The 15,998-nt window shown below is 50.2% G+C and overlaps 2 protein-coding genes across 2 annotated transcripts in view; both read right to left on the reverse strand.

Annotated features, from left to right (window-relative positions):
* Positions 1-9,269, reverse strand: part of LOC309448723 (olfactory receptor 14A16-like) — a gene marked incomplete at its 3' end in the record, with an annotated part of 46,382 nt that extends 37,113 nt beyond the window's left edge. The window contains exon 1 of the mRNA XM_082070447.1: positions 9,187-9,269. The remainder of the gene's footprint in view (positions 1-9,186) is intronic.
* Positions 8,046-8,960, reverse strand: LOC309448752 (olfactory receptor 14J1-like; the record flags this gene model as incomplete). Its single annotated transcript, XM_082070468.1, has 1 exon — positions 8,046-8,960. The coding sequence occupies one exon, from the start codon at positions 8,958-8,960 to the stop codon at positions 8,046-8,048; it is 915 nt and encodes a 304-aa protein (XP_081926594.1).
* Positions 9,270-15,998: the final 6,729 nt, after the last annotated feature.

Consider the following 15,998-nt stretch of genomic DNA (forward strand, 5'->3'; position numbering starts at 1 on the left):
TCACACACACGAGACGAGCAATTGGGCCCAATCAGCATGGCTGGATGAAAGGCAGGTCCTGCTTGACCACCCTGATCTCCTTCTGTGACAAGGTGACCGGCTGAGCAGATGAGGGAAAGTCTGTCGTGGGGAGTGAATCCGCCACACGGGCTGTGGGTGTTGTGTCCTTAGACTGCACTAAAGCCTGTGACACCGTATCCCACAGCATCTCCTGGAGAAGCTGCAGCCTTTTTTCTACACCTTCCCCACATCCCTGCTCAATCCCCTCATCCACAGCCTAAGGACCAGAAAGGTTGGGTACAAGTGGGACATTGAGAAAAAAAGGTCAGAAAAGCTTTTAGATGCACAGATAGCCCATCAACATGTTGGCCTGCTGTTCTCTTCTGAACAGGCCCAGAGGACCTGGACAGCATTTGCTGTGTCCCAGAAACTCGCCTGGAAGGTTGGGATATGGAGAAAAGGTTGGGTCTGGGAAGGGACAGACAGGAGCTGGTGGAACTGGCTGGTGTGACTGTGAGACATCTCAGAAAACTCCTGGCTCTCAGGGACGTTGCGTGGTCCTCTGAGAAAGAAAATATCAAAAATGACTTATCATGGAATCATAGAATAATTGCATTTTGAAGAGACCCTTAAGATCATTGAGTCCAACCATAACCTAAATCTGGCACTAAACCATGTCCCTAAGAGCTTCATCTGTATGTCTTTTAAACACTTTCAGTGATGGTGACTCCACAACCTCACTGAGCAGTCTGTTCCATTGCTTCTAAATCTTTTCCCTGAAGAATTTTTTCCTAATATCCAATCTAAACCTCCCCGTGTGCAACTTGACGCCACTTCCTCTTGTCCTATCACTTGCTACTTGGGAGAAGAGACCAACACCCTCCATGATAAAACCTCCTTTCAGGTAGTTGTAGACAGCGACAAGGTCTCCCCTCAGCCTCCTGTTCTCAAGGCTGAACAGCCCCAGCTCCCTCAACCGCTCCTCGTCAGACTGGTGCTCCAGACCCTTCACCAGCCTTGTCACCCTCCTCTCGTCTCTTTCCAGCACCTCAATGTCTTCCTTGCCATGAGGGGCCTAAAACTGCCCCCAGGATTCAAGGTGCAGCCTCACCAGTGCCGAGTACAAAGGGATGATCACTCCTCTAGTCCTGCTAAAGCTCTGATTGAATCAAGGCTTGAACACCTTGGTGTGAGACAGTTGGTGACAGGTTGGACTGCAGACTCCTGAGGTCCCTTCAACCTCAGTTCTCTCATGATCCCATTGTGACGTTTGGCTCTGTTTCAGACTGGAGCAGAGCAGACGATGATGGGGCAGGATCCACCTGTGCTGTAGGTGACCATCTAAACCAACATCTCAGCCCGTGAACCAGCCAACACCTCAGTGTGACTCGTTCTGGGCAACGTGTGAGGAGTCCTGGGCAGGGAAGGTTCAGAGGGCATGGGGCGCTGTGCAAGACACAACATGATCTTGGCTTCATGCCTGCAGGCCCATCAGATGCCAGTTAATGTCAATGAATATTAAAATAAGAGGAACTGAATACAAAGATCCAAAGCAGAGGATGGTGTGAACATACTTTTTTTTGTTTCTTTGGTGTGGGGTCTTTTCTTTGAAAAGGAAAGAGTTTTCCAGAACTGGGAATGGATTTAGGACACAAATGTCTTCAGCTCCATGGACACAAGCACCTGGTGCCAGTGTAGCTGCCCCGGGAACCCCTGCCCAGGCTCCACCTGCACTGCAAGGTGCTCTGGTCTCCCAGGTCCTGTGTGATAGATGCCAATCCCAGGCCAGCACCTCAGGTACACTGGGCCCCTAAAATGGCCCTGGCTGTTTATGGTGAGACAGCTGATGACTGATGTCTGCCTGGAAAGGCGCACTTTTTTGTTGTTGTTTTGTTTGTGGTTTGTTTTCTTGCTGTTGTTGTTGTTGTTGCTGTTTTGGTTTTGGTTGTTATTGTTTAGTTGGTTTGGGGTTTTGTTTTGCTTTGTTTTTTGGGATTTTTTGTTTCTTTTGTTTGGTTTGTTTGTTTGTTTGATTGGAGATTTTTGTTTACTTCTTTTTTTAACATATTAAAATTTAAAAGAAAAAGGCCAAAAAGTGAATTATGGGGAAGTGTACGAAGGATAGGAGAAGAAATATTTGTCTTCCCCTGTACTTCTATTACCAACACTCTAGTATTTCATCTCCCTTGTCATTCAGGAGTTCCCACCTCTCCTGATTAAATGTCCCTGTCCAAGGACAACTTTCCAGCACTGTCTGGACGTCTGCCCTTCCCAGTTCTCTCAGGTTTCTCCTCCACTTGCTCTTTGGTCATTCAGTGGCCTCTCAACTGTCCGGTTTCTGCTTTGAGCTTCAGGGAGTTACAAACTTGACTCATTCTTCAGAGCTCTAATTAACATGGCAGTCAACACATTAATTGTGTTTATATCTATCCTTTCCTATCTCTCTGTCTAAACCAGTTCTTGTGTGGGTGTCCCTTGTGGATGCTGGACCTCATTAGATCCAGCTTACACACACAGCTGAGGAAAGTGTTTTGCTGTTTGTTAAACTGTGCAGTGTTTACACAGGAGAGCAGGTGGAGCTGGTGCACAGGAGCTGCAGCATCTCCTGCAGAGCTCAGTGGAAAAGTCTGATGGAGGAAAAGTGATGCAACCTCTGGTGGCCAATGAGGGAACTGGCAGACTGGGGGTGGGGGTGAGGAGCAAGGTTGTCCATACAGTGTCCAGCCTCAAGGTACTGTTTTCCTGCCTGTCCAGATGTCTCCAGGAGACCCTCGGGATCAATGTCCAGTGTAGAATGCTGCTGTCACTTCTTCTATACACCGGAAAATGACAGAAAATACCCTTGAAAGAAAAAGCCCTCCTTTCTGAAATCTTCTTTGAAATCTTCATCAGCAAGTGTCCCATTGAAACCTCTCTAGTTAGTTCTACAAGTCTTGAAGATTTGAAGAAAATTAGGGAAAGAAACATCTCTCGTTAGGGCTTTCTGTATTTTAATGAGCCCCATGGCGTATTTGGTGCTGAGTCCATGAAGCTCAGATACCAAGGACAGACCGAAGAATCTCCTCAAGAAGTCCAAGTCAGAACAAACTCCAAAGTACCTTGAAGCATTAATGGGCCCCACTGAGGCCTGTTACTGACAAAGCCTCCCCAGGGACTCGTTAGAGCAGATAATTGGAGGCAGTGATTGCATCAGGCAAAGGCAAAGTGCAGCAGCTCTGATGCTGAGAAAGCCCTTGGCTTGTTTGATGAAGGACAATGGCCAAGCCTTGAGCCCCTGCCCCTGGGAAGGGAGATCCTGTCCCTCACGTGTGGCTCAGGGCTCTTCCTGGGGCTGTGGGGAGTGCGATGCCCAGTGCAGGACAATAGTGTGACACCTCCTGGGAGTGCAAGGAGGCAATGGGGTGCCATGGCCATGACAACCATGTGTCTCCTCTTAGGCCTCACTCGCAGGGACACCAGCTATAGCCAAGGAGACAAAGACCTTGGCTCTTGCAGGGACATCCAGCCTTGCCAGCGCCCTTGGCCATCACCACAGTCCATCCTGCACTGTCCCAGACCTGTGGCTGTTTCCCTACAGGCTGCAGACACCCCATGCGCTTCCCCACCTTGTTCTCACCCCACTGTGTCCCCACCTGTGCTGCTGTCTCTCCATCCTCACCAGCTGTTCCTGGAAACACAAAGTCATGGCTGATCCAGGTCCCTCTGAATGACCACAGCACTGCGCTCAGAATGACATTTCTTGATCCTGAGCTCCACTCTGGGCCTCCAGAGCTGCAGTTTCTGATGATTTTCCTTTCTCATGCTGTTTCCCACTACAAAAAAGAAAAAAAAGTGCCATCATCTTGGAAAGTGATTTTCAAGAGTTCTCGACCACTACCATCCTTCCCTGTGAATGTTCTACCACAGCGAACAACTAAGACCACAATAGCTTCTCACATAGTCCCCCAACCTATTAAGTGCAATATGGAAGATAACGGAAGGGAATGGAGAAACCCGTGGGTTCAGAAATAGCATTTTAATAAGACAATGAAAATAGTATAATATACTACTACTATGTATATAACTAAATGAAATTAAATTTAAAAATTAAAATGAAATATAAAAAATCAAACTAAATTAAATTAAGAAAATATACTCAGTGCAATCCGTCATTTAACTCCAGTCACACGGAACAGCCAGTCCTGGAGAAGGGAGCACCTTGGTCCTGAACAACCAATCCCAGCAAGACAGAGCAAAAAGGCCCAAGGGCCAACTGCAAAATTGCAGAACAGCAAAAAACTCACTCAAAACTCCCAACAGAATGGAACTTCCAAACTAAACTAACCAAAGTACCTGGCAAATCTGAACTAACGGAAGTAACCAGCCAGAAATGTCAGCTCCAGCTTCATACTGAGCGTGACCCTAATTGTAGGTGTGGGAATATAAGGGAAGATTGGCAAGAAGGAGATTTGTAAATACACTTAAGTGACTGTACCCAGAGTTTAGAAAACACTAATCACACTAATTTAGGTTTAGCCTTGTTTGCTTCACAAGTTGAACCTCTGTCTTTATAGAACATAGACTTGTGAAATCTTAAAGGCACCTCCTCAAACATCCTTGAAATTCCTGCTCTACTCAATGACAGGAAGATGTGCCAGGGGAGGGTCAGGTTGGACATGAAAAAAAGGTTCTTCCCCTAGAGGTGCTGGACACTGAACAGGCTCCCCAGGGAGGTGTCACGGCCCCAACCTGACAGTGTTCAAGAAGACACTGGACAACGTCCTCAGACACACAGGGTGACCTGTGGGGAGTCCTGTGCAGGAACAGGAGTTGGATTTGATGATCCTTGTGGGTCCTTCCAACTCAGGACATTCTATGATTCTATGAAACACTAGGTCAAAAGTCCATGTTTTCATTGTACATATGAGATGTAAACACATGGCTCAGGGCTCTTCCTGGGACCGTGGGATGTGGGTGTGCAAGGCCCAGGGAAGGACAACACTGGGACAACAACTTCCAGCTTCCCCATGGGGCTGCAAGGAGGCACCGAGGCCCCAGTGCCATGAGGACAACATGTCTTCTCCTGGGCCTCAGTGGCAGAGACAACTGCCCTGGCCAAGGGGACACAGACCTGGGTTCTGTGGGTCCCTTCCAGTCTTACAGCGCCCTTTGCCATCTCCACCACAGGCTGTTCTACACGGTGCTACCCCTGCCCCTCTTCCCCTGCAGGCTGCAGACACCCATCTCGCTTCCCCACCTGCTCTCACCCCAGCATTTCTGCACCTTCACTGCTGTGTCTGCACCCTCACTGGCTGCTCTTTGGAACACAAACCATGGGCTGATCCAGCTCCCTCTGGGTCACCTCTTGCACCACAGCACTGCCCTTCCAGCGACATTTCTTCCTCCTGATATCCAGTCTCCACTTCCCAATCTGCACTAGGTGGCTTTGTTTTTTTTTCTCTGCTGCTTTTTCCCACTACTTGAGAAAGCTTTACTACCTCAAAAACTGCCAATCAAGCAGAGATCCCAGCCTGTTATTCTTCATGTGGTCTTGCACTTGACCAGAGAGAAGTTACCTCACCATGATCTCCTAAATCCCATGAGTGCTGCTGGCCTTTCAGCTTCTCTGATTCATACGACCATGTCCTTGCTGCTGTCCCGTCATGTTCTCAGGTGGGATGGATGTGACAACCTGTCTCCACTATCCTGGGTAGGATCTGTCATACTTAGGCTGAGGTTCTTTCCCAGCCATGCCCCTGCTGCTGGGCTGTCACCTCCAGAGACAGAACTGGCCTCACTGTCCCCTTCACAGCCACAGGATTCTGACTGGATTATGAGTGCCTGAGACACAACTGAACTCATAATACCATAACTATCCATCACCTTTTTTATGGCCCAGGACCCAATCAGATAAAAGTATACTTGTTTTATCACATTTATCAAATATATTCTCTACTAAGGATTTGAGTTGAAAAACACTCTTCAGAGGAACTGCTGTATTTTTGTTAACAACATTTAGAACTCCTTTTCTGTCTTTTATTCTTTTTATTCTTCCTCTGCCTATTCTGCCTTCAAAATCCTCTCCAAGGGAAAGATTCATTGAATCGCAGAATAACGTCAGGTTTGAAGAGAGCCCTTGTCTCACTTGTCTCACTGTCCTGCTCCAGGCAGGGTTAACCAGGCGAGGTTGTTCAAGGGTTCCTCACAACTATGCATCATCCACAGAAAAGCTGAAAGTGCACTCGTCACATCATACAGAGGGAGAATAAAGACGTTTAACAGTGTTGGTCCAAGTGCTGGTCACTGAGGGATACTACTAGTAACTGGCTGCATGGAGGGCTTTGTACCGCTGATGACATTTGGCTTGATTGTCCAGCCAACTTCCCACCCAGCTTCCAGTTCTCCAGCCCAGAGATCATGGATCTGGCTACTAGGACACCAAGGAACACCATGTCTATGACCCTGCAAAATTCTGGGTATGGTGGCAGGTTGACCAGCTGTTAATTCTCCTTCATGCTTTTCATGCAGATGGGTTTGATATCTGCCTTTTCCAAAGACCTCGGAAACCCTCTTACCACTTTGTCTTAGTTTTGAGAGCACAACCGAGAATCACAGGCAAGGGTTGCAGAGCAGACAGGAGCACTTGCAATGATCCTGTCCCAGCACCTGAGATGAATCTCACTGGGCCACTGAGGTTTGTTCCTGGAGTCACACACAGAAATGCCAGGGTTCCATCAGGCCTCCATATCTGAGTTGGTCTCAGGACTCCTTCTGCACCCAGGGATGCTCAGAGACAGAGTCTGTCCCTTTTACACACAGAGACAGGAGTCACAGTGTCCCTCCAGCCTCTTGTTGCCACTCCAAAGGGGTGGGAGACACCTCAGCTCTGGTGTGTCACCCTGCTCTGCACTAATCTGAGATGTCCTACATCATGAGGAATGGACACGGGGAGCTCAATTAAGGAAGCACAACCCAGTGCTGCTTTCAGGCAGTTTCCCATGGGGTGTTACTTCCAACAGGAAGTAACCTCAGGACCTTGTGTGTGCCACAGGTCTTCATGGAACCCCAAGGAACAGTTGATGGTGTTTGTGCTCACTCGTGTTCATGTCACCTTACATCCATGATGTGCGTGCTCACATCTCATCTGTACAAAGCAACACAGACTGCTGAACTATTCATTGAGTGTCCATCCATGGAGGGAAGAACAGATTCTCTGGGTGAAAGTCCAGTACTGATAATGGTGGTTGTGAGGGGCCAGTCCATGGTGATTGACCTGGGGCTCCTTCTGTGGGGTGTCCAGTGCACAGGGGCACAGCCCAGCCCCTGCTCTGCTGGTCCTGCAGGTCTCTGGCAGGAGCCTGGCTGGGAGAGGACACTGCTGTGTGCCAGCCCTGCACACACACACTGTTCAGCTGTACACTGGTGTTTAATCTGTGGATGACTTTTATAGGAAAATGCTTGAGAGAAACTTTGCAAGAAGATATAAACCATCATGCACTGCCCTGAGGAGATCATCTTTCTATCTGGAAAGGCTGTTCTGGGGCCAGCTCTGTCACAGCAGTGCCCATTGCCTGTCCCTGCCTGCGCTCACAGGACTGACACACAGCAGGACGGTGACCAAGCTGCCAGAGCACTCAGGCCTTGCACCAACACCAGGGATGAGAAGGAGAGTGTGGAGTGGAACCAGAACAGCTCTGGAAGAACAAGTGCTGCTGCTCCCTGGCAGGGCTGCCAGGATGGACTCTTTTCTTCTTCTTCCATCACAGAAACTGTCCCTGCAGATCCAAAAAGCCTTGCAGGAAGGATATAGTGAAGGATATAGTGATATAGTGTCATTACAGAACCCTTTATTTTGTTTAAATACACACAGATCATGGCTCCTCATTTACACAACCAGTGGTTATAAAATAAAAGCAGACAGTGATTTAGAAAGGGGATGACAACATTATCACATCAAAACCAATGTCAATAACAAAAGAAAATAGAGATGAGAGGCGGGACCTGTAACTAGTTACATTAAAAATGCTAAGTAGAAGCAGATGGGCAATTTATTGCTTCAGAAAACACTAAGATATGAGTTTCCAGAGGGCATCCTTGAGCTCCTGGTTCCTCATGCTGTAGATGAGGGGGTTCACTGCTGGAGGCACCAAAGAGTACAGAACAGACACCACCAGGTCCAGCCATGGGGAGGAGATGGAGGGGGGCTTCAGGTAGGCAAACATGGCAGTGCTGACAAACAGGGAGACCACGGCCAGGTGAGGGAGGCAGGTGGAAAAGGCTTTGTGCCGTCCCTGCTCAGAGGGGATCCTCAGCACGGCCCTGAAAATCTGCACATAGGACACCACAATGAACACAAAACACATGAAAACTAAACAGGCACTAACCACAAGAAGCCCAAGTTCTCTGAGGTAGGAGTGTGAGCAGGAGAGCTTGAGGATCTGGGGGATTTCACAGAAGAACTGGCCCAGGGCATTGCCCTTGCACAGGGGCAGTGAAAATGTATTGGCGGTGAGCAGCAGAGCATTGAGAAACTCAGTGGCCCAGGCAGCTGCTGCCATGTGGACACAAGCTCTGCTGCCCAGGAGGGTCCCGTAGTGCAGGGGTTTGCAGATGGCAACGTAGCGGTCGTAGGACATGATGGTGAGAAGAGAATACTCTGAACCAAGCAAGAAACAAAAAGAGAAGACCTGGGCAGCACATCCTGAGTATGAGATGGTCCTGGTGTCCCAGAGGGAGTTGGCCATAGATTTGGGGACAGTGGTGGAGATGCAGCCCAGGTCGAGGAGGGCGAGGTTGAGCAGGAAGAAGTACATGGGGGTGTGGAGGTGCTGGTCCCAGGCTATGATGGTGATGATGAGGCCGTTGCCCAGGAGGGCAGCCAGGTAGATGCCCAGGAAGAACCAGAAGTGCAAGAGCTGCAGCTCCCGTGTGTCTGTGAACGGCAGGAGGAGGAACTGGGTGATGGAGCTGCTGTTGGACATTTGCTGCCTGGGGGCATGAGGACCTGTCATAGGAGGAAAAGGTATAGATTGAGACTTCTCTGGGAGAAACCAAAGCCATTTCCCACAGGCCCTCCCACCCCGTCACACAAAGAGACACTTCTCTTTTTCCAGGAGAACGTCCTGGCTGGAGCCCTCGTCGGTGCTTGATGAGTGTGCAATGAAGAGCAGGGTCTCTGCCCAGGGGCTCCTGAGGAGTCAGCCTGACCCTGTGTGATTGGGTGGGCAGGGGCCAGTCCTGGGGTTCAGCTTTGTCAGCTGGAACCGCTCCTGGTGCAGAAGGGACTGTCAGCATCTGTACCCCCATGCATGAGAAACTGAGTTTGAGAGGTTTGGTGTTTCTACAGCTCCTTCTCCCCTCCCACCCTGGGGAGTGTTGTTGGGTGTCAGAAACCCTCATCATTTCTGCTGCACTGAGGGAGAACAGAGCGAGTCCTGTGAGACCAGAGGATGCCTGTGGGTCAGTGCAGAGTGAGGGCAGCTGCTCTGTCCCTCTGTCTTGCTCCAGCTGCCCTGGGCTGGCACCTTTCTGAGATGGGGGCTGATCACACTCCCATGTTACCCTGAAAAGCCACCAGGCACTGCTGAGAGCAGAGGGATCCACCCCAGACCATGACAGCTCTCACCCTTTCCCAAGGTCTCAGCACCCAACGTTTAGCGCAGGACACACACGGCTCATTCCCCAGCCCCACAGACTGCATTGCCCACAGCCCACAGGTCAGAGCAAAGCTGGGACACGTGTGCCCATGGACACACCTGCAGGAAAGGACCCACAAGATCAGGCTGTGACTCTGCAGCTGAAACTGCCATCCCCAGAGAGCCTGACAGCAAGAACAAGATCCCAACAGCAGTGACCCAGAGCAGGGGAGCAAGAAGGAAAATGCGGTGAGGGTGGGGGTGAGAGAGGCCAGGGCAGAGGCAGCCGGGCACTCAGACAGCGTCACCCTTCCCCAGCTGTGCAGCCACCTCCCAGACACCAACACTGCCGGGCAGCTGCTCTCAGCCCCTGTGCTCTGCAGAGGAACTGGAGCTCTGGCTGCACAGGAGCTGCTTCATGCCTTGGAGCCCCCGGCCCTGAGGGCAGAGGCTTTGCTGGGTGGGACAGGAGGCCAGGGGGCTGCTCACCGGAGGGATCTGCACTGCAGGGGGTCATAGGGACTTTTCTCTCCTCTCCCTCCCATAACCATTCTGGGTTTGGTTTCCATCATTTCTGATCATTTCCCTGCTGCCTGGAGATTCTCCCCCTGGGAGGTGTTTCCCTGTCCATGTCTGTTCCCTGTCAGTGCTCACAGACCATCCCACCCTCTGTGCCCTCCCCCTGGCCCTACAGATCCTGCCTGTTCACAGGGCACTGCCTGGGGGCATCTTCCTGCTTGCAGGCTGGAAAACAGATTGCAGATTAAGTGTAAGGTGTCCAGCCAAGGTGATGCTGGTTCTGCATAGGCAGAGGAGAGGCAAGGCATGCCAGGATTCTCTTTAAGACCTACTGCAGTTCATGTGTCTCATGTATTTGTTTAAAATTAAGAACGGCCTTAATCCCCACACATTCCCCAGAGTAGGAGACTGAAAACACAGACTCAGAGAGGTTCCTTATCTTTGCAGTACTCTTTGTCTTCTTCTTCTCCTTGAAACCTCCTCTTGTCAATATTCTGTAATGAGCTGGAGCTGTGAGCAGCCCCGACCCACGGAGAACCCAGCAGCAGAAGGACCCTGCCCTGCTGGGGGTCGCCCTTCCCCCCACAGCTTCTCCCCTCAGTGTTGCTGCGATCTCCCAGGCAGGCTGAGCGCTGACCCTGGCAGGCGGCAGAGTCCCTGCCCGGCACAGCCCTGGGGTGCAGGGACCCTGCTCTGCAGGACAGCCCTGGGCACCCCTGCCTGCACATTGACATTTACACCCCACATCCACCCTGGGGAGAACACAGCATTCAGTTCTTGTCACTCTGACAGTGCAGAAGGCAATCCCTGCTCTGCAGCACATCCTCCCCTCTGATCAGAGAATCTCTGAGAGCTGTACTTACATCTCTCGCAGGCTCTGCAATGTGACAGCTATCTGAGATCCTACCATGATTTGCAGGTTCAATGCCCTGCAGCCACAGGCTTCATATCTGAGAGGATTTCATTTCCAGTGACCTCTCAGCATCCTCCCAGCCCAGACTGCGTTTCCCTCTCTGTGCCTGTCTCCTGTGCCCTCGGTGCTGCAGGCAGAGCCCTCAGCCCTGTTGCATGTGCAGAGGAGCTGCTCCTGGGCAGAGCTGTCTCTCTGCAGCGCTGCCGCTGCCATGAGCTCCCTGTGTCCCAGGAGCCCAGCCCTGCTCAGCAGCACAGGAGCAGTCCATGATGTCCCTTTCTCTGTCCCCTCTGGGCTCCTCCAGGTGTCCCTGGGGCTCCAGAGGCACAACTTCGAAGTTGAAATAATCAGTGATGTTGATTCTCTCTCCTCTTCAGAGACACTTCTTCCCACATTGTATTTTTCATTTTACAAAATAAATCGGTATGAGAATCATATTTTCTTGTCCCATCATTAGACAGGACACCAGGAATGTCACAGCAAACTATCTAATTTCTAAAACAAGGGGAGGAATATCTTCAGTTGAATGAGTTCAGGCATTTTGTTCTGGTTTTACACTGCTAGGTCTAGAGAGACATTCATCAGTCTTTGGCCATGTCATGTCTGTGCTCTGATTCAAAGCCTTTGCACACATGGGTCTTGGACACTTGGTACCAGGTTTCTTGTGGCAGGTCAGAGCTGGGCTGGTGCCACAGCTGGGGTGGCTCAGCCCAGATGTGAGGCAATGTCCTCAGCCAGGGACCTGACTGGGGGAGCTGGAGCTGTCAGTGCTGCAGACAGAGCGGTGACACGGATGGAATGAACTGCCAGGCAGGGTGGCAGGAGTGAGTTCATCTGGTCTCAAGGACAGCAGCCTCCAAGCACAGCAACAGTCCAGATCAGAACTCAGTCCAGACCTGTAAGGCAATTCAAGGGCCCCATAATGAGCTGTTACTACTGCAGGACCAGTTAAAGGAGAAACAAAGACACCGTGTGGCCACTGAATAATTTAATAAGAGAAAGAAGTTATATTCTCTGTGTCCCTTGCCTTCCCTCTTCACCAGCATGTTCTTCCAGGCCTCTGTGACTAAAGGCAGGAATCTGGAGAACAACCAGCAGTGGATGGAGATCAAGTTAGGGTCACTGGAACTAACACAGTCCTCTCCAGTCTATGGGACAGCAGGGGCAGCATCCCAGGAGCTGGGACAGCAGGACCATGTCACAGTGAGGCCACTCTCCACCATCTTTGAAAGCTCATGGAGACTGGGGGGACTCCCTGACCACTGGCAGCTCTCACACAGTGTGTGCACTTTTCAAAATGGCCAATGGGTGGGCAGGGGAACTAAGGGCTGTGCCCCAGAGCATGTCCACTGGGACCCCATTTCTGGGTGTCTGGAAGAGAAGGTGACGGGCTTTGCCCAGGGCAGGTTGTGCCAGTCCATCCTCTTTGCTTTCTGTGAGGAAAGGACAGGGTTGTGGACATGGGCAGAGCAGTGGTGGTCCACCAGTGCTCTGGTACCTGGAAGTCAGCAAGGCGTTCGGTATCACCCTCTGTAATATTATTGTGTCCAAGGTGGGATATTATGGTATATGTCAGTGTGTAAGTAGATGGTTAAAAAGCAATTTGCATGGTTGTGTTTGGAAAGGTGCTGTAGAAAGGGAGAAACTTTCTAGTCATGAGGACAGTCCAGCACTGGAAGCTGTTACCCAGGAGTGCGCACCCACTCTGTCCCAGAAAGTGACCAAGATGTGTTTGAATAAAGCCCTGAGTAATCTGGTCTGAGCCTGCTGTGAGCAGGAGGTTGGTCAAGAAACCTCCTGAGGTCCCACGCAGCCTGAATGATGCTGTCCTTCCTGACCCTTCATGTTTTCAATTCAGACAAAGCTCTCAGGATCTCTGTGACCACAGAAATAATTCACATGAGGTGCAGGGCTGCTTTACAAGTGCCCTCAAACAGTCCTGAGCACAACTTTTGCATCCCTTTTCATTTGCCCCAATCCAGGGTCTTTTTTGCTGTCCTAATAACCTTCCAGAAAGAACTGCCCATGTTCTTAACCCTTTCAGAGCAGGTTGTTCAAGAGGTGTCAGCATCCATGTACAGAGTCTGCACAGCAGCCAGACACAAATCCATCATTACAGAAATGGAAACGACACCCTTGACCAGCTCCTTGCACCCAGATATCAGCGTGACATGTCTGCTGAGATTCCTGGGAACACCTGAACTGTAAGAGCAGAGCATGTGTGTCCTGGTTGGGTATCCTGGCTTGTCTCCTGACCCATGTGGTGCTTCAGGCTGTGAAGAGAATCAAAACCAGCCATTGGACTGGGGTAGTTCCATTTTACACGTGTCACACAGGGCAGATGAAGGGAGCTCAGAAATCCAGACTCTGCTGCACGGTTGGGACTGCAGAGACTGGAAATGCAGGTGACAGTGTGTGTCAGTGCACACACATAAAGATTCTGGCTTCCTTTGGGCCTTTGCCTGACCTGGGATCTGCTCCTTGGCCGTCTTTGTCTCAAAAAGAAAATATTCCCCTACACCACCTCCACTGCACACCAGGGAAAAAAAAGAAGAAAAGTTATGAAAGAAGGATGAGTTTGGGGTAATTCTGTCCAAGAGTTGTAGTCTTTAAATTATTAAAAAAAAAAAGTGAGAGAAAAATCATTGTTCTAAGAACTTCTTTCAAGACGCAACTACTGAGGTGTAGGACATGTTTTCAAAAGTAAGAATGACTGTTAGGAATGAAATTAAAGAGTTTTAGTTCATCATCATAATCACCAGTGAGAATGAGGAGTTCCCTGTTACTGTTATCAGTGACAGCACCACTGTTCACAAACACCCTTCAGCCCATCTCCATTTTTCCTGGGCTCCAAAGCTCATCCTGCTCAGAGTTTGACAGGATTTCTTGAAACCCCTGTGACCCAAATCTCTACAACTGTCTCTGCTCAACAGCCTTTTACCCCAGGAAGGGGAAAACTGCCAATGCAGACACCAAACCAGTTCCCAACCTGCCTGGAGAGCCAGGACAGTTGTGCCACACAACAGCCGCCTCTGAGGGAAGCTGGAGGTGATGGGATTGAAATGGTTTCAACCCAAGTCATAGAATCATAGCATCATAGAATCATTTATGCTGGAAAAGACCCTTAAGAACATGGAGTCAAAACGTAAATCTAACACTCCCAAGTACTCTACCAAACCATGTCCCAAAGTGCCACATCTCCACATCTTTTAAACACCTCCCGCAATGGGAGCTCCAATCCTGAGCTGGCAGGACACCACTGGCTGCAGTTGGACATAAGATACTGGTCATGGCTGTGAGTTCAGCCCTCACTGCAGAATGTCTCACACTCTCACTGAGGAGGGCAGGGGGCTGGGAGATGGGAGCACGTTTCAGTTTCCAGATCCCAGCACAGAGCCCAAACCATCCTGCCCTTGGACTCTGGATCCCATTTCCTGAGATGTAAAGCTGGTGGCCTTCTGAGGATAATCATGTTAAAAGGCATGAACAATCCTTCAGGTGTTTGTGTAATATGTCTAGGAATGTCAGTTCTATATGCTTATATTTACATATCTGTAAAATAGTACACTGCATCTGTGGTCACCCCTCTGGCAATGACAATTAAATAGATATTTGCACTATAAGGCTCCATACCCCATCCACAAGCACACATCTAAGTGGGTCAGATGAAGGGTGGTCTGGCACACGTCACCCTTTGTGTCCCCAGGTGATGGACACTGCTCATGTGCCTCTGCAGAGAGTGGCAGGAGCTGGATCCCCTTCTCGGGACAGACTCCTTCCAGGAGAGACACAGACACAGGGGAACTCATCAGGGCTTTACGTCATTTCACTCGGCATCAGATTTAACATATTGGGTGCTGTCCTGTGACTGCCCTTTCTGCACAAATGATCATACAAACACAACCATTTAGTGAAGCATGGTCATAAAGGGGCTGTTATGGACAAGAAATGTAACCATGAACTCTGGAGAGAGTGAGGAAGTTTATAATAAGCATCAGGAAGAACCAAGAAGCTCGAGGCCTCTTCTGAAGGGTGGAACACATGAGCAGCCGTGTTTGGCCATTGTAGGTGTGGGAGAGGGGTCAGGGCACGTCAGGGAGAAGCAATGAGATGGCTGATGGCTTCAGTGAACCCATCCAGCCATGTCTGAGCCCAGAAATGGAAAGCAGTTGATGTCTGCAGGTGGAGGAGGAGCAGGAGGAATATTTTCCTGGGAATATGGAAGGAAGAAAGGCCTCTCTTGGGCTCATCATGTATGGCAGTGCCATTTCCATGCTGTGGGCATGGCTGTGCCTGGGAGATGGGGAACGGCTGCTGCTGGGGTGTCTGTGCTCAGTCATGGCCCATGAGCTGACCCTGCTCTGCTCCTCTCTTACACTGCCCACACTTGGATGGTCCTCAGGAATCATCCATGAGCCTGGTGGATGCATGAACCTCCTGCAGTGATGGCCATGGATCCAAATAGGGGATTCAAGCAAGTGTGGGACTGGGACATTGAGGTGACTGGTGACCATTGCCAGGTGTATGAAAGAAGCTGGATGAGTTGTGAGGAATTCACTGGCATTTCCAACTCCACAGAAATCCAGAGCCTTGCAATTAAAGCAACAGCACTTGACATAAACACCACCCCCAAAACACAAAACCCTCACACTGACCACAGTAAAAGCCTTGAAAAACATCTGAGAAAAATCTACCAGGTTCCAGGGGTCAGGGCTCAGCCATTCTGGTGATGAACAAGCATCAAGGGGTGACATGGCATCAGAGCCACCTCCACATGGCCCTCACCACCTGTAACCAGTGTCTCAAGGTCTTCCCTTCACCAGCCTCCAGGGACAGGGACCTGCACTGGTTGTTTCCTTCACAGCTGTGTCAGTGATGGCCCTTCGCGGGGTCCAAACAACCTCAGAAACTTGGGGTTTGCTTCTGCCTTTCACTTCATTAGAGGTTTGTTC

Source organism: Streptopelia decaocto (assembly GCF_964273445.1).
Source record: "Streptopelia decaocto genome assembly, chromosome: 21".
In the NCBI taxonomy this organism is placed as follows: Eukaryota; Metazoa; Chordata; class Aves; order Columbiformes; family Columbidae; genus Streptopelia; species Streptopelia decaocto.